This window comes from Mus caroli, unplaced genomic scaffold (assembly GCF_978045245.1).
Source record: "Mus caroli unplaced genomic scaffold, Mus_caroli_1 scaffold_7, whole genome shotgun sequence".
Taxonomy (NCBI): domain Eukaryota; kingdom Metazoa; phylum Chordata; class Mammalia; order Rodentia; family Muridae; genus Mus; species Mus caroli.
Window position 1 is genome coordinate 114,297,158 of NW_028227262.1, and position 23,882 is coordinate 114,321,039.

Sequence of the window (23,882 nt, forward strand, 5' to 3'; positions counted from 1 at the left end):
GGGAACAGAAAAGACCAAAGGGTAGACTCCTGTCTGAGACCCCGGCTCTAGCTCTGTCACTTGTGAGCACCCTGCTTCGGGGTTCACAGGTGACCTCTTTGCCACCCAGGCCTGATGGCTGTTGGCTCTTGGACGGCCATGGATCTCGGTCCTTCCCAGTGTTGTGATGGTCTAACCCTCTTTGTTTCCTGGGGTCACTGTTTTCAGGGCAGTGCTTTGGCAATGGCTCCAGTCCTGCTTTCTCCTGTGTGTCCACTCCCTGAGGAGATGGTGCTCTGAAGAGCACAGGAAGTAAAGGCTGCTCCTAGGACCACAGTTACTCTCCTCTCTGGCCTTTCTGGCTACACCGTATCAGTAACAAAAGTCTAAAACAAAAGCTCACCTGTACCTAAACTTCTCAGAATCCTCTGTGTGATGGGAGCCAGAGGTATTTAGTCATCTTCCTTGTGACCAGTACCTCCCCTGCCTTCTGAAGTGGTCCTAGCTTCCCCTCTTCAGCCAGTCTAGGAAGGAAGCAAAACATGACAGCACATTCTCCAAAGAACACTTTTCTGGAACCCTCCTTCAGCTCCCACTGATGCAGCCTGGACATGCTGATGATTACAGGGCCTTCTGTCCTGTGTGTGATTGCCCAGCGTGTCATCTGCCTTCAGCTGCTAGGCTCATAGTCCATGCAACTGACATAGATCATATACAGCTACTGAAAACTCAGTATGTCAAGGGCTCTGATTCTGTCCCTCTTCCTCCAAGGAAAAGACTGAGGAAGCCTCAGATGTAGGAAAGATTCAGTGCGTACAGCTGACTGCCCCCTCTCTGTGGTACAGTCACTGACCCAAAATTCATTCCCATCTTGCTGCTGTCACCTCAGATAAGCTGTCCCATATTTCTGTTTCTAGGCAGTGGCCTTCTTGAGTCAGGTAGTAAGGACACCATCAGGGTACAGGTTCTCCAGTGAGACAGTGGGAGACCCCTGTGCACCCACTTCCGACCTCCCAGTGCTAAGTGATGATGTAAAGAGATGATGGTAGTCTGGATTTGTGATGAGGTTTGATAGTGTCATAGGAATGAAGTCTACTGTAAGGGCCTTCCCCCATCAGCCCTCTATGTTGGCTAATTATTAGGAATATGGGTGTGTCACTTCAAATGAAGCTGCCACTCCATCCTTGGGAGGAAGCAAGACCCTGGTCTCGCATCTCGGGAGTCAGGGAAGACTAAGGAAAAACTGGTTCTCTTTGTGGGCTAGACAGCTTGAGTATAAGATTAAGATCCTTATACCAAGCACCCAACACGAGGAAGAGCATCTCTCTCACCAAGCATGATCCACTACAGTTTCTCTGTTTCTCTTGCTTGTTTTCAGCACGTCGGCTGCAGACTTCACTTCTCTGATGCAGAACAAGGTATGACCTTGGTTTCCCCCACCCAGGGCTTTGAGATCTCCTGGAACTCCCTCATGATAACTCATGCACCAAGATGCCTGGTAGCTTTTCCTACAGGCCAGCAACCTCAGTGGATTGACAGTGGAGAGGTGCTCACCCAGGCTGGACATAAGAAGAGCCGGGCTTCTGACAAGGGTGCGGTGGTTCTGAACCCCAGGTCTGAGCCCTGGGTAGCTAAAGAAGACAATATAATTTAAATAAGTGAAATGCAAATGAACTGTTTTTATGTTAACCAAAATTCAGACATCTCAATTTCAAGAACCACATGTTTAATCGTGGGGTTTTTATTTTTCTCTATGGGAATTCCATTTGTACAATATTAATATTTAAGAGAGGAGGGTTTACCTGTATGCAGTGGCTAAATCCCATCCTCTTTCCCTAAAGGTTTTACATCTTTTCATAAGAAGTATAAATGGTCAATTAAACTGTGTGGTTTATTTTTCTTATGTGTGTGTATGTATGTATGTATGTATGTATGTATGTATGTATGTGTCTGTGCATATGTGTGTATGTGTGTATGTATGTATCTGTGCATATGTGTGTATGTATTGTGTGTCTGTGCATATGTGTGTATGTGTGTGTATGTGTCTGTGCATATGTGTGTATGTGTGTGTGTGTCTGTGCCTATGTGTGTATGTGTGTGTATGTGTCTGTGCATATGTGTGTATGTGTGTGTGTGTCTGTGCCTATGTGTGTATGTACAAAAGTACAGAGCCTGCAAAGTCCAGAAGAAAGTTTTGGATCCCCTAGATCTGGATTTCATTATGGCAGATTATTTCTAACATTTTGTGTTCTTAAAAAGTAATAGAGTTCTTCATCTCCACCAACTCCCAGAAGGCTAGTCTTACCTATAAGGACAAACTTGTGATCCCCAGGTTTCAGAGCTTCTTCCCCTGGCTGGATGGAAGCTGTAAAGATGGAGCCTGGCCCTATACGCGGTGCTCTCAGGAATGTCCGCCAAGGCCTCTGAGTGTCATAGTAGCAAGCCCTAGGGTAGCCCTGGGACAATTAAGTGGTATCTCTCTAGGTACTTGGACCACATCCTCTTCCTAACTGTGATGGCTTTTGTCCCAGCAGAATCTGAATGGTGTGCCCATGGTCACCAAATCCATCAAAACAGCAAACCAACAGCAAGAGAAGAAGCAGCAGCCATCACAGGTAACTGAACCCTATATGAAATATCTTATGCTTCCTAAAGGTACTGGCCCTGATGTTGTCAAGGCCTCTGGTTAGTGAGCTGTCATTAACATATATGTCTGACATGTGTGTCGCAGAAAGAGGGCAGGCTCACTAGACATCACCAAGAGCTAAGATGTGCTAGTTCCTGGGCCACAGGTTTTTCAACTGGAAATGCTTAGGTTGATAGATTTGAAGTTCAAGTGATTCTCCGAAGGCATTTCAATGGCACTATAAATATTTTTTAACTACACTGTGTGTGTGTGTGTGTGTGTGTGTGTGTGTGTGTGTGTTCACAGGAGTATGCAGGTACCAATGTGGAGGTCAGAGGACAACTTTCAGGAATCAGTTCTCTCCTTCCACCATGTAGGTTCCAGGGATTCAACTCAGGTTGCCAGGCCATGAGACAAGTGCCCTACCCACTGAGCTATCTTACCAGTCCCCACTGCAAACACTTTCTTTAGTGCCCTGAGATTATGAGCATGCTTGCTTTTCTGAACAAATGAATCTTTTCCTGTTGCTGTATCACTGAAACAAAATGCAGAAATACAGTGAATGTTGAGGCTGCTCTGGAGAGGCTCCAGTCACCTGGGGCCCTTGGTCTCAGCTGTCTCACGTCCTTCACCATCACCATTAATAAATGTCACCATTTATGGAATGTTTGTTCCATGATCATTGCACCAACCATAGCACTAAGCACTTTCTCCGTAGTCCTGGCACAACGGGATAGGGATTTGGAGCTTCATCCTTGCAATCGAGGTAGAGGGATGAAACCAAGAGCTAGCAGTGGAGAGCCGGAAAGTATAGCATCTATATTCCAATGCAGTCTCCTTGAGCACACGTGGCTAACCCCAAGCTGGCAGACTCCCAGCTACAAAACAGAAGCCAGTAGAAAGCTGCCTTTGGATCATGAATTCGGGTTCAGGATAAATATCACCTGAAGAAAAGATCAGGGGAATCCTGGCGATCTAAGTGGTCCTCTCCAGCTTGAGCAGACAGGGAATCTTTCAGTGGTTACAAGTGCCCGAGTCTTACTTTGGCCACAGTTAAGGACCATGAGAAGCCTAGCAAGCTGACTTCTTCTCCCATCGGTGTTCTTACGACCTGGCCTGCTGACATTTGCACCAGACTTGTCCAAGTCTGACATGGTGGTGCCGGCCTGGAGAGTCCCAGCACTTAGAAAGTGGGTGGCAACAAGGAATTTAAGGCCAACCTTGGCTACATAGTGATTCTGAGACCATGCTGGACTAATAGAGACTATGGGGGAGGGGGAGGGGAACACAAGTTTTAAAATGAAAAGAATTAGAGAAGGAGTGAGGGAGGCCAGCTTGGGTGGTATGGGGTGGGAGACCTTCTTCTTTAGTCCAGCCATTGAGGCAATGAGCTGACTGAACAAGCAACACAGCAAGACTGAGAAGATCATGCCAAGGCCAAGGCTTATATGCAAAAGGGGAGGGTGAAGGTCAACACACAAGAAAGAGAAAAGAATGAGGTGGGAAGGGGGGGATGCTGTGTACCATCTTCTCCTCGTGAAAGCTAGCTTCCTCTGTAACTGGAGGGTTGTCTGGCTTTGTTTTCTGCAGTGCCAGACAGCAACCCCAAGGCCCTGCACAAGTTAGGCAAATGCTCTACACTGAGAAACTGCCCCATCCCAAGCTTAATTTGAATGGTTTTCCCCAGGGAGACTACTGTCCCACCCCCATATAACAATAACTATCTGGGGGCTGGAGAGATGGCTCGGCAGTGAGGAGCACTCGCTGTTCTTGCAGAGGTCTTGGGTTCAATTCACAACACCCACAGGGTGCCTCACAACTGAATATAGCAACTCTAGGGGACAGAGCGTCCTTTCCTGGTCTCCCTGGGGTGACTGATACACAGAGCACATACACATACATTAAATCAATAAACCTCAATAAACCAACACATTAAGTGAGTAATAAACATTTAAAAACTCAAATAAGCATCTTCGGTTGACTAGAAAGCAACGTGGGGCACTACCAGAGTTCATGTGAGAAACAAACAATGCTGTCCATTATTAATAACATCAATAACACCAAAAATCCTAACAAGCCAGGAGTAGTGACAGACACCTGTGATCCTAGCACTCAGGAGATGGAAGGATGGGATGGTGTGCCCAAGGCTACCCTCAGCTACATAGTAGGTTTGAAGCTAATTGGGGTTCCTTTAAACCCATCTCCAAAAATGAAAAAAAGAAAAAAAACTCATAATAGCTTATCATGTCTAAACAATGTATGTATTTTTATGTGTATACATGAGTGTCTACATGTATATATGTAGACCACATGCCCACAGGGTCAGAAGAGGGCATCAGATCTCCTGAAACTGGAGTTACTGGTGGTTGTGAGCCACCTGATAGGTGTGCTGTGAGCTGAACCCAGGTCACCTGGAAAGCAGTCAGTGCGCTTAACCTGTAAGCTAAATGGTTTACAGCCCAATGACACACCATTCTCAAAGAAGGCCAGGAAGCCATCCAAATGTCTTGTGTATATTCGTTCCTTTGCCCTGTACATCTGTGTGGCTGAAAATAGATGATGTTGCTGAAGAAACTGAAGCTCAGAAGCAGGCTTAGTTAGCACAGAAGGAATGGGGGTTTATCCATCTGATGCTGAGGTTCAGTATCTGTCCACTGAACCAGTGTGTGTCCTGCCCCTCTGGCTTCATGTGCCGGGCAGCCCAAGCTGACTGGGGAGTTCACTGATTTTCCCTTGGCAGGAAAAACCAGGAGTCCCGACCCCCAGCTCCAAGAACCAAGAACTGAACAAGAAGAAGTACAGATCCCACCATGACCAAATGATCTGCAAGTGCCTTTCTCTGAGCATTTCCTATGCTGCCACCATTGGTGGCCTGACCACCATCATAGGCACCTCCACCAGCCTCATTTTCTTAGAGCATTTCAACAAGTAAGTAATTCACTCCGTCACCGGGTACCAAGTGAGACCCTCTATTGGTGGCTGGGCCAGACCCTCTATTGGTGGCTGGGCCAGACCCTCTATTGGTGGCTGGGCCAGACCCTCTATTGGTGGCTGGGCCAGACCCTCTATTGGTGGCTGGGCCAGACCCTCTATTGGTGGCTGGGCCAGACCCTCTATTGGTGGCTGGGCCAGACCCTCTATTGGTGGCTGGGCCAGAACGGGACTGAGTGCTAGGGACATGGCAGGAGCCAGTGCAGAGAGGCTCTAGTGGAAAAAGTAAGCCAAGCACAGGATTCTGCTCAGAGAGCTCATCCATCCACAGAGATTCCTCTCCAAAGAGGAGGCACCGATGGGGCCGCCTTGATGGTCAGGTGGGGTAAACTAGATAGAGCTTTCCAAAGTACCTACTGGAGTGAGAGGGGTCTGAGGCTCAAGAAGAGGACACTTAAATGAAATGTCAGGGCACATGGGGACCAGGGAGGGAGAGGGACAGATGACAGAGACTGGCAAGGCCCACAGAGAGCTTGGACGGCACCCAAAAGAAAGGCCGAGAGACACGTTCAAGGAATTTGAAGGAAGGGCCGAGGAGGTCAGAGCTATAGCTTTGAAAACTCATTCTGGATGGAAACTAGAAAGCAGAATGGAATGGTGGAGGCGGGGTAGCAGAAGGGGGAGTTAGAAAGAAAGCTCTTTGTGGCCTTTGGAGGGAGTGCCAGTGAGGAGGAGGAGGAAGGGGAAGAGGAGGAAGAGGAAGAGGAGCAGCAGCCGAGGTGTGTCTCTACAGTTGAGCCTGCATGGTTCCAAATAATGTAGTTTCCTCTGCCCTTGGCCCTGCTGCATGTCTTCTGAAGGCGTTCTTGGCCATCCCCTCCCCCAAACACCACGTGGAAATATCAGCTGCTCCTCTCCCCTCACCCCTCATCCGGTCTTTACCCTCCAGCCAGTATCCAGCGGCGGAGGTGGTGAACTTCGGAACCTGGTTCCTCTTCAGCTTCCCCATCTCGCTCATCATGCTGGTGGTCAGCTGGTTCTGGATGCACTGGCTCTTCCTGGGCTGCAAGTGAGTACCAGGGCCCTGCTGGCAAAGCACCAGGCTTCTCCCAAAGGCTATGGGTTCAAGTGGGAAGGCTCTGCTCAAAGTGGGCATGCCCAGAACCAACGAATAGTCTGCGCTCTGGGAGTGCAGGGGACGCAACTGGGAGCTGGACGTGGTCTCTCCTGGAGACTTGACTATTTCATGAACTCTGCACTCCTCTCTGTGCATAATGAGGTGTTCTTACTTCTAACCACTTGGCTAGCAGACATGTCTGATTTATAGAGAGCCCGAAGAGTGTCTGGTGTAGCTTCATTGATCGTACAGAGTAACCCAAAGTGCTCTTAAAAACATGATTCTAAGTAAAGCTGACCTAGCTTTAATTCTATAGACAGTGGTGGCTTCTGCTCATCAGATTGTATGGAACGTGTTCATATCTCCCAAAATGATAAGTTGGATATGACCCTTGAAATATTATTTCTAATATTAAACTGCTTAGTAAGCCTTTTTCTTAATAACCATCAGTCTACTCTAAATTTGATCAGCCTAAATGCCAAAGAGGAAAATGCATATGCTGGCGTGCTAGTCAGTTGCCTAGGGACCCATCACTCTGTTGGCCAAGGGATGTTTGCTTTTTTACCCCGCTTATTGCCAAACCAATGAAGGCTGCACACACAGGCCAATATTGTAATATAAAACCATCTTCTACTTTTTTTTCCCCAGGCAAACCTTGTCTCTAGACAAATAAGTGTGTGCATACATGTACACATACATGTGCACACACATCCTTCAACACTCTGACTCCACTCATGACTGTTGTGTGGAAGCAGCTAGGCAGAAATACCCAGTTGCACACCGACCACACATAATTGCATACTGAGACACCCAAGCCATGTCCAAATGGATATGACCAAAGGCCAGGGGGTGTCTAAGAGAGGCTGGGTAACAGACCGAAGCTGTGCAGACAGAAGGAGGAGGGGCAGCATGCAGGGGATGAGACAAAGTAATCCCAGCAAGAGAAGCGTGTGTGTGACCTCAGGAGCATGTTTTACTTTGGGGCTTGCTCTCCCTTCTTAGCTTCAAAGAGACCTGCTCTCTGAGCAAGAAGAAGAAGACCAGGAGGGAGGAGCTATCAGAGAAGAGGATCCGGGAGGAATATGAGAAGCTAGGAGACATTAGGTAAGAGCTACACCGTCCCCCTTCCCCTGACCCAGTGTGACAGTGAAGGAAGCCAGCAGCCTTGTGCCCAGAGTCCCCCACATTGACAGAATTTTCCAGAACTCTGAATCTAAGCATTCAGAAGGTGCTATTTAATGTCAGAGCCATGCTGGCTCAGATTCCAGTGATTCCCCCCCCCTTCTATCTCCAGAGTCCAAGATATGGTTGGAACATCTACAGGTGGCATGGCTGGAGAAAAATCAACAGAAAGCAAGCACAGCCACCCATGGGGCATGCTAGGTTCCTTACAAAGCCAGGGCTCCTGCATTTCCCAAAGGAGCCACAGATCCAGCTATCACTCCCAGAGGGCTGGGGGCCTTGGTACTATATTTAGAGCATTAGACAACATCAAATGTAGACTTAAAGACATGAGAACAAAGACATTACTGACAACATCGGTAGACCCACAGTGCCCAGCACACCTTCTATCTAATGTTCTGTCTCCTCTCTCAGAGTGCTCCCTATACAAAACTTTAAGTAAAAAAATAAATAAAAATAAAAATAAAAAAAGAGAGAGAGAAATTTTATTTCTTTTTTTTTTAAAGATTTTTTTAAAGATTTATTTATTATATGTAAGTACACTGTAGCTGTCTTCAGACACTCCAGAAGAGGGAGTCAGATCTCATCATGGATGGTTGTGAGCCACCATGTGGTTGCTGGGATTTGAACTCTGGACCTTCGGAAGAGCAGTCGGGTGCTCTTATCCACTGAGCCATCTCACCAGCCCGAAATTTTATTTCTTAAACCATTAATTTATAATGAATAAATGTTCATGGCATCTATAAAATATGGGAAAGTAAAAGGAAAAAGTAAAATGGTAAAATTGTGTCCTAATGTTAATTGTTAGCATTATATACTCCTTCCTGGGAATGTACGTATTGTGTGTGCATGTGCATGCATGGGGTGTGTGTGTGTGTATAATTATGTGATTAAACTGGGCTTATGATCCCAATTAACTCCAAAAGCTGAGGCAGGAGGGTAAGCTCAAGAACATACTGGGCAACTTAGACTATATCAATTAAAGTCAAAGGGAGACAGGGATGTTAATGTAGTGGTAGAGCACTTGCTGAGAATGCACAAAGCCCTGGGTTCAAGCCTCAGTACCACAGGATGTGCATATTAATAAATGTATGTATATATGCATATGTATGCATATACATATATATGTGTGTGTGTGTGCGTATAATGCATATATTTTTATAAGGTTCATATATATTTTATAAGGTTCATCTACAACATAGTTGTAGATCCTGTCTATTTTCACTTAACCTTCTGCTCTGATTATGTCCCCATATCATTGATTCTGCTGTGGCAACATGGCTGTTACTGGTTGGATCTCATTTTAACAGTTACACCAAAACCTGTTCATTGTCATGGACTCTATTGAATAAGCATCAAAATGCATATTCCCATTTTTAATAGGTAATAATTCACTGTACATGGCCAGTCTCAGGTGATGGGATCAATGAAAACTAAGATATATGGTAAACTGTTGAAAGCGTTGGTTGGTAGCAGTCAGTGATCCCACAGGCAGATGCTGAAGGTGCTCACTGTCTGGCACTCTCTGGAGAGGCTAAGAGTAAGCTGATGTATTCATGCTGCTACTGTGATTTCCCCACCCCACCGACATTTCTCCAAGGTTCTGTTGTCTCTAACATCCTGTGAGTTCTTTCCTAATTCACTGCCAGCCATTCTAATGCTTAAGGAGCGACTGTATTTTATGTCAGTGGCGGCCTGGATAGGAGCTTCCAGAAGCCTCCTGAAAAAGCTCTAAGCTCCCAGTTCCTGAGAGGATCTTTCTGCTACCTTTGACAGCTACCCTGAGATGGTGACTGCCTTTTTCTTCATCCTGATGACGGTGCTGTGGTTTACCCGGGAGCCCGGCTTTGTCCCTGGCTGGGATTCTTTCTTTGAAAAGTAAGTGATACGGTCTCCTTCTGAAGCCCACCCTCTCTCCTCAAACTATAACCACGGGTTACACAAACCTAACAAGCATTTTGTCCCTGAAAAATCTATTCTTTCTAGAAGTGGCAGTATGGATAGGGCCCAGAGAGAACACAATGTTGGGAGTCCTTGTCTGTGGTTGGAACCAGGGGCTGCCATTCACCAGTGTGTGACCTTAGTCATCTTACATACGCACTTGGAGCCTTACCTAATCTTAGGATGCTAAGAGCACGAAGTGGGTAACCCTAGAAAGTACTAGCTCTACTGAGACTGTGACCTCAGGTCTGAAGCCTACAGAGGAAGAAGCCACCACGAGGGGTACACATAGGCTCCCCACTCACTACTGTGGATTCATAAGCTCACCCAGCACCAACATTGGGTGTGTGGTCCTCACAGGAGAGAAACCCATGTTCTGCTATTATCTAAACAACTCTGATCACTCCCAGAACTCAAGCTCTACCTGGCAATTTTACACTAAGACTCCCTTAGGGAGGCTGTCTCCAGACTGTAATCCTGCCCACGAGTCTGCCATATCATGGCCCAACAACTGGCAAAAGTCCGGTTGCTGTCACTGCTGGACTGTGTCGTGGGTAGAGGTGCTGGTGTCCCCACAACCTTTCCTGAGATCGTGTGGCTCTCGGGAATTCCCACCTCTCTTCCTGCTGTCGCGTGTTTCTCTTTGCTAGGAAAGGCTACCGCACTGACGCCACAGTCTCTGTATTCCTTGGCTTCCTGCTTTTCCTCATTCCAGCAAAGAAGCCCTGCTTTGGGAAAAAGAGTGACGGTGAGACCCGTGAACATTTTGTGCTTGTGAGCAAGATGGAGGGGGTGGCATCCTGAACTCAGTCTGATTCATTGACAGGATTCTTTTCTTCATAGAGGGCTGATGGCAGAGGAGCTGATGTCAAGGGACAACGTTGGGCAGAGAGGCTTTAGTCAAAGACTACCAAGTTGGAATTTTCAAAAGACACTTTCCAAGGCCCTTCAGCCTCAACCCAAATAGTAGAGCTAGCTACCAAGCCCTGTCATTTACCAGTTAGCTGGACCTTTCCTTACAAATCATGCCTCTAGGGGCAGTGGTGCTCAACTGTGCATCTTGACCCTATTGGGTGGAGGTGGGGGGATTCAAATGATCTCAACCCCTTTGGGGGTTAAATGACCCTTTCATGGGGCTTGCCTAAGACCGTCTTCATATCATATATTTGCATTATGAGTCATAACAGTAGCGAAATTACTAGGTTAAAAAGTAGCAAGAAGTATAATTTTATGCTTGGAGACCAGCACAACATCATGAGGAACTACTTCAAGGGGTCACAGCATTTGGAAGGTTGAGAACCACTACTTTAGGGGCTTCTCTGACTCCACTTCTTTCTATCTGTGATGCAGGAACAGGCCAGGAAGCCTCCAAAGGGATAGAGCCCATCATCACGTGGAAGGACTTCCAGAAAACTATGCCCTGGGAGATTGTCATTCTGGTGGGAGGAGGCTACGCCCTGGCTTCTGGCAGCAAGGTAACTAGTTGGTTCTCTTCTCGGTCAATTATTGGTCCGAAAGCTTCCTAAAGAAGTCCATCACAACCCTGAAGGGAAGAGTAGAAGTTACCGAGGGATAGCCTAATGGTCACCAAGGCAACACAGCAGGACAGATGCTCTTTTTGTTCCCTGGCCATCTCAGCTGGTGTCACTGTACACAGACACTGATATCTCCTTTGCAGAGCCCACGCTGTGACACGCAGAAGGAATTTGGGGGTTTATAGGCATCTCCTTTCTGGGGTCTCACAGTACTGACAGGAGGTAGGTTGTAAGGGCTCATTGGGACCCCAAATGACAACTCAGTAGGTTGTCCCTCTGTCCGTCTACATGCCTACACTGAGCCTCTCAGAGAATCTCAGGGGAAGTGGATAGAGGGTGACTTGACCCACTGAATGGGATCGCTCAGCATGGAGTCTTTTCAGTGAGACTTGTGGGAAATGACAGAGTGGCCTCTGCCATCATCCCTCTGTGAAGAATCCTGTGAATGAATCAGACTGAGTTCAGGATGCTTCTCCTGCCATTTTGTTTACATGCACTAAACTGCTCCAAACTTGGTGCATTTTAAATTTTAAAATGTATGTGTATTCGTGTTTTGCCTGTGTGTATATATGTGTACCTGGTGCCTGCAGAGTTCAGAAGGCATTAGATCCCCTGAAGTTGGAGTTAGGGATGGTTGTTATCTACCGTGTGGGTGTTGGGAACTGGACCCAGGTCCCCTGCTAGAACGAGTGCTCTTAACAGTTGAGCCTTCTCTCCAGCACCAGCCTGGTGTGCTTTTGATTTCGCACTCCTATGTCACCATCGGCAGCCAAGCAGATTCCTACGTGGGGAAGGAACCTTGAGAGACCCTGAGGCCTGCCTCCTCCCCACTTACTGTTCCCTCCAGGACATTTATCCTTGAACACTGATGGGGCACTCCCCACACAAGAATCATTACTCATTTCCAGACAAGTTTTATTTATTCTCTGTCTGTCATCACTGTTGATTCTGGCTCTGTTTTCGGGAATTCTAGGTAATAATTATTAAAGTATTAAATAGGCACCGTTGAATTTTTTTTCCCAGCTAAAACTCCCAGGCTCCTTTAGCCATCCTCAGAGGTCACACTTCCTGGCCTCTCTACAGCTTTCTTCAGCCATATTTAAATATGGTCCAGGGGTAGTCAGTCCATGAGTTATGTTGGGTCACCTTCCTCTGTCTCTGACGACAGCATCCAGCTGCAGGTGCATAGGAATTTTTATGAGGTTTCCTTGGCACACGTCAGAACTAACTTGAGAGTCACTTGTGACTAAGAGTCACTTGTGACTCTTATTCTTTGCATCAGTGGCCACTATTAAACCTCTGTTTCTTCAGCATCCCCTGTATCTGTATTGTCAACCTTTCTAACTCTATGTTCAGAGTTTAATATTGATTCATATTGAATCTCACTTATAAGTTTGGCCTGAGCCTACTTTTTTCTTTTTTCTTTTCTTTTCTTTTTTTTTTTTTTTTTTTTTTTTTTTGGACACCACAGTTCAGTTCTGTCTCTATGAAACCTTTGACTCAACTAGTTTTTGGCTTTTATTTATTAAAGTTTTTTTTTTTTTTTATGAGTACACTGACACACCAGAAGAGGGCATCAGATCCCATTACAGATGGTTGTGAGCCACCATGTGGTTGCTGGGAATTGAACTCAGGACCTCTGGAAGAGCAGTCAGTGCTCTTAACCAGTGAGCCATCTCTCCAGCCCCTGACTTGGCTAGTTTTAATACTAGGGCAAGTCAGGTGAAATCTGTGTCATTTCTACTGAGTCAGAAGTTACCTCAGAGTTTTGACACTGGTAAGGAAAATCCCACCACACCAAATACTTTAGTAAGTAAAGTAAAGTCTTCATTTGATAATTTATCAATTTATTTTAAATTTTAGTATCAAAGATTTCTGTTGGAAAAGTCATTATCATTAGATTATTTTACTCTAGTGATAAGTACCGTTTGGATAGCATCATAAATAAATCTCCATCGTGTCCTAAAATGCACCGTTTCTAACTCATCCGGTGGCCCTTCCTGACCTGCCTTTGTGTCAGTCTCGTGGTGTAATCACGGGTTATAAGAAGGAACAGTGAGGACTGCTGAAGCCGGCAAAGAGCTATTCAATTATTAACCGACGCCGTCTCCACGTACTGTGTGCGCCTCTCCTGGAGTTCTCCACGCGCCTCAGCTAGAGCAGAGAATTCTGAAGGCCTCTCTGGTCACCACTTGTCTGTGCTATGAGCTTGCCATGATGTAGTGAGAGTCCCCGGAAGTCCGTGAGCTCTCGATGACTTCAGCAAAGGGAGCTTGCGGCCCCACCATGCAGTGGTCTTTAAGTTTGACGAACTGTAAAGCGCTGACGAACTGTGAAACGCCCTACCTTGCTTTCCGCACACTCTCCATTTCTTTATTGCCTTTGCAGTCTCTAGGATTCTCTATGAAGAGTCCGAGCATGTCAGTCACAGAGAAGAGAAAGATGAAAACTGCATGTGTGGCCTAGGATGTATTTGTATAGAAATTCAATGCCATGGGAGAGGCATTAAATTAAGCTAGGAGAGGAGGGCTAACCCTCGCCACTGTGCCAGAGCTGCAGAGCATGGGGTTGTCAGATTGGGAGGGGGATGAGAGTCACACTCAAGTTCAAAGTGCAGGGTAAAGCCCTCCGGTGCCACCCTAGGAAGATCATGTGGCCAAGGTAGGTGGCTCAACGTCCCATGAGCAGGAAACCCAAAGACAGAATGTTGTACAATCTTGAGACATTTCTGTGCTACAAAACTGATCTAATCATAAACTCAACATGGGCTCTGGTCGAGTCAGACAGGGCAGCTGAGGCCTGGTACCCCATCCCCAACCCCAATCCCCAGCCAGCATTCCTGTGCCCTCTAGAACTGGCTTTGACTCCCTCCTTCTCACTGTACCATCTCTTCCCACAGAGCTCTGGCCTCTCCACATGGATCGGGCACCAGATGCTGTCCCTGAGCAGCCTCCCGCCATGGGCTATCACCCTGCTGGCGTGTGTCCTGGTGTCCATTGTCACAGAGTTTGTCAGCAATCCAGCCACCATCACCATCTTCCTGCCCATCCTTTGTACCCTGGTGAGTGGATAAGACTGGCAGATGGCCAGGTAGGGCCCCAAGCTTGGTCCAGGAGATGGTTTCTGTAGCTATTCCTCTCGCTGAGCACCCCTTTCAGTATTTGGAGTTCCGCCCAAAGTTTAAAGAGTGAAGTGTCCTCAAATGGCGATTAGGAAAATAAAATTATGTCAAGGGTTTAGACATACTTTTCAAAAAAGAGAAAGCAGAATTAATTTATCTGTGAGTAGCCTGGGCTGCATAATGAAGCCATCTCAGGAAGACAAATATACAACAGTTACCACCTCCAATCATCGGCCTGACTCCATGGCCTCAGACCAGTCAGTCATGGGCGAAGTAAGCCAGATCTTAGCCTGTTGACGAAGCCCCCAGAGTAATGCACTTGGTGCTGCCCCTGGAAACAGGACATGAAAGCCCTTAACCAATCTTCTACAGAATAATCCTGCCTGCTCCCTGGAATACCAGCTCACATGTCAACCCTTGGCTCTCAGCTCAGATGTCCCTATCTGCCTCCTCTGTCACCTTGCAAGTCAGCACTGGAGACTTTTTTTTTTTTTTTTTTTTTTTTTTGGCTTTTCAAGACAGGATTTCTCCATGTAGCCCTGGCTGTCCTGGAATTCTCTAGGCATACCAGCGTGGGCTTGAACTCAGAGATATACCTGCCTCTGCTTCCCAGTACTGGGAGGAGTACAGGAATGAAAGATAAATGGGCCACCACGCCCTTTGAGACCTTGTCTTAAAACACTGCAATATTGAAAGCCATGGGTTCAAATCCCAAAGAGAGCAATTAAACTATCCGCTAGGGCTGGGTGGGTCCCTCAGATCTCTACCCCAAGGATGAGGGATTCTTGCTTCAATTAGAGCCACTTATTCATGAGATTTTATTTTTTAAAAGAAGGGATTTCTCGGCTAAAGAGTTAAAACTTCAAGAACCACTTCATTAAGATGCCCCCCTCCTCCTCAAAGCTCAAACATCCATCCTTGGAACTGCCTCGGAGTTTCAGCCCTTGTGGGCTGCCAAAAAAGCATTGTGTGCCTCAGAGGACAGGGGACCAACACCAAGCCATCACATTCACGCACAGGAAATGCCCACCTATTCTCAAAGTTAATGCCGCTGTGGATTCTCTCCTCTAGTCCGAAACGCTGCACATCAATCCACTGTACACCCTGGTCCCCGTTACCATGTCAATCTCCTTCGCTGTGATGCTGCCCGTGGGCAACCCCCCCAACGCCATCGTCTTCAGCTATGGGCACTGCCAGATCAAAGACATGGTGAGCTACAGGTGCCCTCTGCCAGACCCCATTCCGCGAGGGCAGGGGTGGTTCTCTGTGGGGGCTTTTCCTGGAGCCTCTTATTTCATAGTGGGTTCTCAGCACACTCTCTGGCGTGTGGAAAGATTGGCTCTGGTCAAAAGGTTCTTGGTTGGCAGCTCCAGGAACAGCAATGGGCTCTCCCTAACTCTCATCGGGAAGACCGCAGGCACAGGGATAAAGCTACCCAGGGCACACCCTGTGCCCTGGTTCCCAAAAGGCATGAGCTTGCACAAACCTTCCCTGGACAAGTGCTGATTTATTCATACACAATGAAGTATGAGAAACTGTATGAACCGAGGGTGAGGGTGGAGAGAAGGGATCTTGTGAGAGCAGGGAAGCCATGAAGCCAGGACACAAACTAACATGCCTGCCACTCCAGATTCTGGTTTCCTGCTGGCTCTGGGAGATGGCTCCAGGCCCCGCAGACTCAGAGACATTCTGCTGCTGCCTCTTAGTGTTGGACACGCCCACTTTCCACCACGCAGCCTATAATCACAGCTCAACCTAATCCTCAAAGCTGACCGCAGGTCTAGGAGAAATTAAATTAATACGAACCACTGAGGTCCAAAGGTCTGAAGCGGGGTCCAATCACCCCGTGCTGAGGTGAACCTATTTCCCTCAGCAGCCATACAAGCCAGCAGCTGAAGCCAAGGACGTTTTGGGAGACCTTTTCCACCATCAAAACTGCTCATCATTGGGCCAACTTCAGGGGCGGGAGGCCATGGCCTGTCTTCTCCCCCTCTAAACTGCGTAACCCTTAGTCTGCTCACACTGTTTTGCCTCAGCTCTCCTGCCTCCCGCTTCCCCTGTGTAGCTCTCTGCGGGGAAGAGGGGGTGCGGGGGCGGAGGGGGGGCGTTAACCACGAACAGTGGCAGCTACTTCCCTAAGTAATCCCCAGGTACTCCATATCCCTTAGCTATTCCTTAGAGGGGGAGAGGAAGGAGATGGTTCACGTTCTTAACGCACATGAGCACCTAAGAGGCTCTAAGTCCCTGCTCAGGAGATCTCCTTATGTTTAATGCATTTCCCCAGGATGTTGTTGGATGCATGACGACATTCCTCAGAGTTAGTTTCCCAAGTAGCTCACAGACCTCCTAGGCTTCTTCTACTTTATGAAGAGTGCTGCATGGGAGAAGCAAAATCAGTCTTTCCCACCCCACATGATCTCCCTGCCTTCCCAGTCCTTCCCCCGTGGGTACGACTTGATGAGGTAGAAGAGAGCAGTCCTGACAGCCACGGGGGTGGGGTGGGGGTGGGGGGGACGGAGATTCAGAACCGCACGGGGACAAGGCTAAGGCCAGGCCTAGGAAGGGCTCACTTTGAGACAGTCTGGGGGCTCACTTTGAGACAGTCTGGATGCTGTGGCCTCAGAATGACCAGGGCTTTCTGGCTTGTGTCCTACAGGTGAAAGCCGGTCTGGGAGTCAATGTCATCGGTCTGGTGATCGTGATGGTGGCCATCAATACTTGGGGAGTTAGCCTCTTCCACTTGGATGCTTTCCCAGCCTGGGCTAAAGTCAGCAACATCACTGATCAGACCTAACTCGAGCGGACAGTTACCAAGCACAGCCAGAGCTGAGCCTTGGGCAGAGAAAACCACCAGGAGCATAAACCCCAGACCCACATGGAGGATATTCCCGCCGCCAGATCCTGCCAACCGCCACCAGGCGCATGGACTGTGTCTCCCTCCCAGCCTGCCTGCTTTTCTTACCACCAACTCTCAAGAAAGCCTACAGCTGCTCTCTCTTCCTGTGTCCAGCTCTCTCTTTTTGAAGACCAGAAAACACTGTAAGCCTTGGTGCCCCGAGAGGAAGCCTCATAAACTGACCGGCATCACTAGGTTTTGTGTTACCTGTCATACCTTCCTAGGAATCGGAGCTAGCCAGAGCACTCTGCCTGTGCAGACCATGAGACCTGTGACTCTCTTCTGGGAGGAAGCCTCACCCAAGTTCTCAAGCATTTCTGTCCTATCTCTAGGAAAGGTAACCTCAGATCCTAAGGCTTAGGAGGTCCCCCTGTGGCAATCTGTACTTTTGTCAGTCTTATCTGCCTTAAATCTCTCTTCAGTGGTCCCCCTACCTCAGCACCAAATTCCTGTAAAGAAATAATATTCTCCTTCAGAAAGAGGCTGGCCTGATTCCACCAAAGGAAAGAGATGAAAACAAACCAACTAACCATCCTGAGGTCAGCTTCTCTATGCACTGTCATTAACAGGAGATTCAATTGTGTTGCGAGTGTGGTGAGAGGAAAAAGGTTCATACCTGTCTTATTAGGAAGACCAAAACTACAATTAAGACCACAGTATTAACTGATATTACACCTACTTCTCCATTTAATAACTAGCTTGTTTCTGAGAAAACCAAGTTCTAAGTTGTACCCAAAGGTCTTGCCAGTCCTTCCTATGCATCCACGAGCCCTTTGAGGGGGAAGATGTGCCTTGGGTTCTTTACAATGTATTAAACTCTAACTGCTCAATAAATGTCTCTGATGACTACTGCAGAGTGGGGTCTCCTCCTTCCTCCTAAGGACTATGTCATTTTTCCCTTTGAAAAAAATGGGTGGCTAGATGCGGATCTCCATCCTGTTTGCTGTCATCCTACGCTTCTGATTTTACTATCAGTTGCTGGCTAAATATATCTTAGAAAAGGAGACCTCTGCAGTGCTCCATTGTACTCATTGTTTCCATTCCTACTCTGTATACAGGTTTTATGCCAGGCATATAGTCTTCTTCTGACAATGTATCTATTAAGTCAAATCTTTGGCCTACCAGGAGTCTGAGCTGTAAAGCTCCTTGTATGCCAGTCAACGCTCCCATGCCCCACAGAATGTGATCAGCCAGGTTTAACCAGGAATATGACTACTTCTGCCTTACTAATTAGCACAGCCAGTACTTGGCCAGTCACAACAATGAACACACCACAAGCCCATACACGATGCCAATAATACAGCCGGCTTGAAAGCAATGGCCCCTCTTTGCAATCTGCTTTAAAATGTTTCAAGTCAGGTGGTTCTCCTATCTTTGGGATGGATCATCATATTTCTAAACCGTAACAGAACTCTAAGACCCTGCCTTCGATGATAAGACAAGCATAGGTCACGTGATTTAGGGAGTAGAGTGGTAGAGAAAGAACATTTGGCTCAAGGAAGAGCATTTGGAATTAATTTCCAGTCACCTTCAGCGACCACATCTTCCTCAGGGAAAACCATGGTACAGCCCACGGCAGCTGCTGCCTGGGTCTCCACTGGCCATACCTCCAACCACCACTGTCTGACCTGGCTGTGCTCAAGAAGAGCACCTTCTTATCAAACCCAGACTCGGGTCAAACATGACTGGCGGCCTTGAGGATGGAGTGGGTGGGGTTAACCTCTAGCCGTACAATTCTAACCCTTTGCTTGGTCGGATCTGAGTTTTGCTTTCTGGTATCACACAGAATTTGTGAAAATGCAGTCGTCTTACACACCAGCTCATCTTCCAGATGAAACGGAGCTGAAGATACCAATTCTTATTCTTGTAAGTTACATATCAAATTTGCTCAAAGCTGCCTTTGAAATCCCGTTAAGGCATCTGTATCCAAATTAGCCTTCAGTTGTCAACTTGACATATCTGGAAAGAATGAACCTCAACTGAAGAACTGCCCCCATTAGATTGGCCCGTGGGCATATCTATGAGGTATCTTAATTGCTAATTAATGTCAAAGGCCCAACCCTCTGTAGGCTGTGCTATCCCGGGGGAAGGTGGACCTAGGCTAGCAAGGTAGCTGAGCAAGCCAGGGGAAGCAAGCTAGGAAGCAACACTCCTCCTTGGCCTCTGCTTCAGTTTCTGCCTCTAGGTTCCTACACAGAGCCCTGGCTTCCCTTGATGATGAACTGTAACCATCAGGCAGAATAAACTCTTTGCTCTTCAAGATCAGAAGTGTTTGCACTTCTGATCAGAGTGTTTCATAGCTGCAGCAGAAAGGAACATAGAACAGAGCAACAGTAAGCGTGCATAGAATTGCCTGGGTAACCATCATCTTGGTTTTTAAAAATTGCTACTTTTTCTTCCACGGAGGGTATGTATTGACTATAAGCAGATGCACACCACTGTAACTAAGGGACCTGAGCATCTTGGATCTTGCTATCTACAGGAGACCTGGAGCCAATCCCTTGTGAATATCAAGGAGAACACAGTGGGTTTCACACACAGACTCTACTGTTGGCAAAAGCACTGCTGAACATTAGAATGGCTCTCACTACTGCAAGACGCTTGAACCATTTAGACACTAAGGAACTGAAATGCTCCACATTCTCGTGGGGCTGTCCTCGCTGAGGGAACACTGTACTGACCCTGCACTTCCTGTCCCAGTCCTATGCATTCGCACATGAGAGGTGACACAGCTCACGCTCCTTTCCCACTGTGGCTGAGTCAGGCGATGCTCCACCCTGGGCTCTTTCTATAAAACCCCCCTCAGTTTATGTTGCTTCCACTGTGCCTTATAAAACCACCATTCATTACACCTTCCTCATTTGGCTGAATATGAGACAACCAGACTTAGGAAAAGAATATACTGAACTCCTGAAGTTCTACGTACCACAAACTCCCTATAAAGAGCAAGCGAGGGCTTAAAATATTTTCCTTCACTGTTAAGTCCCTTTCCATAAGGCACCGCCCTAAGACAGGAAAAAAAGAACCCATTCATATTCGTCAGGAGCAAACCCAAGACTGGGGGCTTAAGAAAGGCTGAATTTGCAACAGTACAGTAGAGTGTTCTTTCACAAGGAGGAGATTTAATATAACATTTATAATGTGGGAGATCTCAGCAGAAAACAAACACCAGTGTGGTAGCCAGGGCGTGAACTCCTCAGTGGAAATGAAAACATTACCCATGTGGACGTGTGCACCACGACCAGCAGGACAAAGGACGGGAGAATCATGCATCTTACTTCTCTGTGTAGCCATGGGAATGAAAATAAGAGCCGGGCGGTGGTGGTGCACACCTTTAATCCCAGCACTTGGGAAGCAGAGGCAGGCAGATTTCTGTGTTCGAGGCCAGTCTGGTCTATAGAGTGAGTTCCAGGACAGCCAGGGCTACAGAGAAACCCTGTCTCGAAAACAAAACAAAACAAAACAAAACAAAACAAAACAAAACACCCCCCCAAAAAAAAACTGAATTAAGTCAGAAAAAAAGAAAGCAGACTTCTCCTTTACAGCATAAGTAGATATCTGCTTAACTCCATAAAATGCCAACTCAGAAGTCTAAAGATGCCAGAGGAATGATTCCTGAAATGTGCCCCTTGGAGAATATTAAATGTTAGGTGTTCTTTCTCTAGGTTTACAGTTGAAGGGTATGTCTTTCAGGGCTGGAGAGATGGCTCTGAGGTTCAAGAGCGCTGGCTGCTCTTCCAGAGGACCCTAGTTCAATTCCCAGTTCCACACGGCAAGTTTTAACTGTCCTTACCTCCAGTTACAGGGTATCTGACACCCTCACAGAGACACACAAGCAAAACACCAGTGCACATTTAAAAAATTAAAAAAGAAAGGGGGGGAATCATTTTTCTTTAAAAGGATAGATCTTTCAAAATTAATGTAGTTATTACATTTGCAACAGGCATGCCAGACAATGGTGGTACATACCTTTATTCCAATTCCAGTATTTGGGAGGCAGAAGCAGGTAAACTTAGAGGACAGCCTGGAGCAAAACAGCCAGGACTACACAGAGAAGCCCTGTCTGAGGGAGGTGGGAGCGAGGTGCACGCCCGGGGAGGGGGGGGGCGATGTTGAACAATCCCAAAGTTTTCTATTTCACGTGTCATGGAAGCTGCTGGGTTGTTTTAACTCAGTGGCTCTTAGGATCACCCAGGGCAAAGCTTTCTTAAATTATATATTCCCCAGAATTTTCAAGTCTTTTTTAGATGGTGAAGGAGAGTCTTATTTCTCTTGAGGATGGTTCTTCCCTTGATCACAAATGCAATGCCACTCACATGACCAATTTCCAACCCATCCCCCACAACTTACAGCTTCAGACTCCTCCAACATGTATGTCAGTGGCAAACATCTTGCCCAAGAACTGAGCTACCGTTTGCTGCTACAGAATAGAAAGCCAGGGCTGGGGATGTGGCTCTCTGCAGGAGAGCAAGTACAGTCCTAGCACAGGCAATGGTCTGTGCCCTGGATCAGAAAATAATTACAGCAAAAATCCTGGAAAATATATCTAAATAGCAAACTTGTAATTATCCTGTATTAACTGTGTGCCCATTTCTATGTTGGAGCCAAAATTAAGAAGGCTCCCCTTATAGAAGCAATTCTACCAGTAAAGGTAAGGATTGTCACTTCTGAGGGAAGTCCTCAGTCCCCAAGAGTTTGATGACATAATGTAAACAGACCTTGGGACTGAAAAGATGGTTCAGTGGTGAACAGCATTTGCTGTTTGTCAGAGGACCAGAGTTCAGTTCCCAGCAACCCCACCAGGTAGCTAACAACCATCGATAACTCCAGTTCCATGGGACCTGACCCTCTTGTCTCTACAGTCACATAAACATACCCACATCTTTATCATATAAAAACCTAATCTCCTAAGATCTAAAGCCCATCACCTCCAAGGCAGCCACACGTACAACTATGCTGTCATGAAGGTTTTCTTCTGCAAACAGCTTGCTAAGATTCGGCACTCTGAATATTCTCAAGGGTGACACATCTTTCTTCTCTGAGGCTGCCGTTCATTCTACTAATGGCCTAGTCATTCACAATCAAGTCTTGTGAGCCGGGTGGTATGAGGACAACAGATACCGGATACTGTGTATGTTCATTAATATCCAAGAGACTAACCACATACTATATACTACCATGCTGTCTGTATGTGATTCACAAATCGGTTCCAAGGTGACTGCAGAAATATGAAAGCAGTGTGGCAGACAGCCTTTTCCAATGGGTAGCTACTATTTATTGGACAGTTTGCAAAGCACAGTCTAACAGAGCACAGAACATCATCTCACTGTTTCCCAGGAAACCCTCATGAGGTAGGTGTTACAGAGTCTCAGAGGAACACACCACTCCCCACTGCTAGGGAGAAGCCAACCTCTGTCTCGGATACAGAGATGACCTTTACAGGGATAGAATGTATCTCTAAGTAACAACGCCATGGGGTCACTGTCCTTCCCGAAAACAGACAGATGTCCCTGACTTATCTTTGCAACCTGTGGTCTGCTAAAATATCTTCAAAAAAGGCATTCATTGTCAGGGAAGTTGCCCAATAAGCCCTCTGAAAGGAGACACACTGTGTCTTAGCAAACTAGACTGTGAAAGTCGTTATCCTATAGCTCTACTCTGGGCAGATATGGGCAGCAGGTCCAGTGCTAGCACCACACCAGCAGAAGAACAATCTAAGCATTAAGCAGTAGCACATTCAATTATGAAACACCCATTCAGTGGAACCGCACACAGTAAACAAAGGGGGAAGGCTAGTGTACTGACGGAAGGGGGATGCTCTCCATTAAGAATAAAGAAGCAAGCCAAGCATGATGGAGCCACCTTCAATCCCAGCACTCAGGAGGCAAAGGGCAGACGGATCTCTGGGAGTATGAAGCCAGCCTGGTCTACAGAGTGAGTTCCAGGCCAGCTGGGGCTACCCTATCTCAAAAAAACAAGCAAATGAAAGAAAAGAAAAAAGAGCTTTAAAAAGCACAGTTGGGCATGGCAGTGCACACCTACGATCCCTGTACCTGAGAGGCAGAGGCAGGAGGGTCAGAAGTTCAATGTTATCACTGACTGTAAAAGTGTGGGCTTCATGACTCTGTGTAAAAACAAAAGTGATAGGAAGAGACAAAAAGCATATGTACATACACACACATAAACACACACGTGTATGTATGTATGTATGTATGTAACAAAAACCGAAAACATATATGTGGTTAGACACTCCTTCTCAAAGGCACACAGGAACCTGACACCAGGGATTGCCTGAGGAATTGTACCTGGGAATAAGACAGAGGCTAGAAAGAGTCTTCATGTGAAATCACTTTCCTATCATCTCCTGTGGGAATAATTTTAAAATATTTTTTAATTAAAAACATTACGGGCTAGGCTGGACACCATGGTGCACATCTGTGGTCCCAGCACCCGGAAGCTGAGGCAGGAGGATTACTTGAGCCCAGGAGCTTGAGACCACCCTAAGTAACACTGGGAGACCGTCTTTAAAAAAAAAAATGAAGCTGCTGCTGCTG

At 46.9% G+C, this 23,882-nt stretch overlaps 1 protein-coding gene across 2 annotated transcripts in view; it reads left to right on the top strand.

The window, feature by feature from the left end:
• Positions 1-18,182, top strand: part of Slc13a4 (solute carrier family 13 member 4) — a 40,625-nt gene extending 22,443 nt beyond the window's left edge. For both annotated transcript variants that reach the window (XM_021164923.2, XM_029478148.1), the window contains exons 6-16: positions 1,358-1,397; positions 2,514-2,594; positions 5,346-5,533; positions 6,486-6,605; positions 7,656-7,757; positions 9,612-9,713; positions 10,427-10,524; positions 11,127-11,251; positions 14,211-14,372; positions 15,504-15,641; positions 17,089-18,182. In XM_021164923.2, the coding sequence (XP_021020582.1) occupies positions 1,358-1,397; positions 2,514-2,594; positions 5,346-5,533; positions 6,486-6,605; positions 7,656-7,757; positions 9,612-9,713; positions 10,427-10,524; positions 11,127-11,251; positions 14,211-14,372; positions 15,504-15,641; positions 17,089-17,226 (1,294 nt within the window). In that variant the 3' untranslated portion in view covers positions 17,227-18,182. The remainder of the gene's footprint in view (positions 1-1,357; positions 1,398-2,513; positions 2,595-5,345; positions 5,534-6,485; positions 6,606-7,655; positions 7,758-9,611; positions 9,714-10,426; positions 10,525-11,126; positions 11,252-14,210; positions 14,373-15,503; positions 15,642-17,088) is intronic.
• The last annotated feature ends 5,700 nt before the right edge of the window (positions 18,183-23,882 follow it).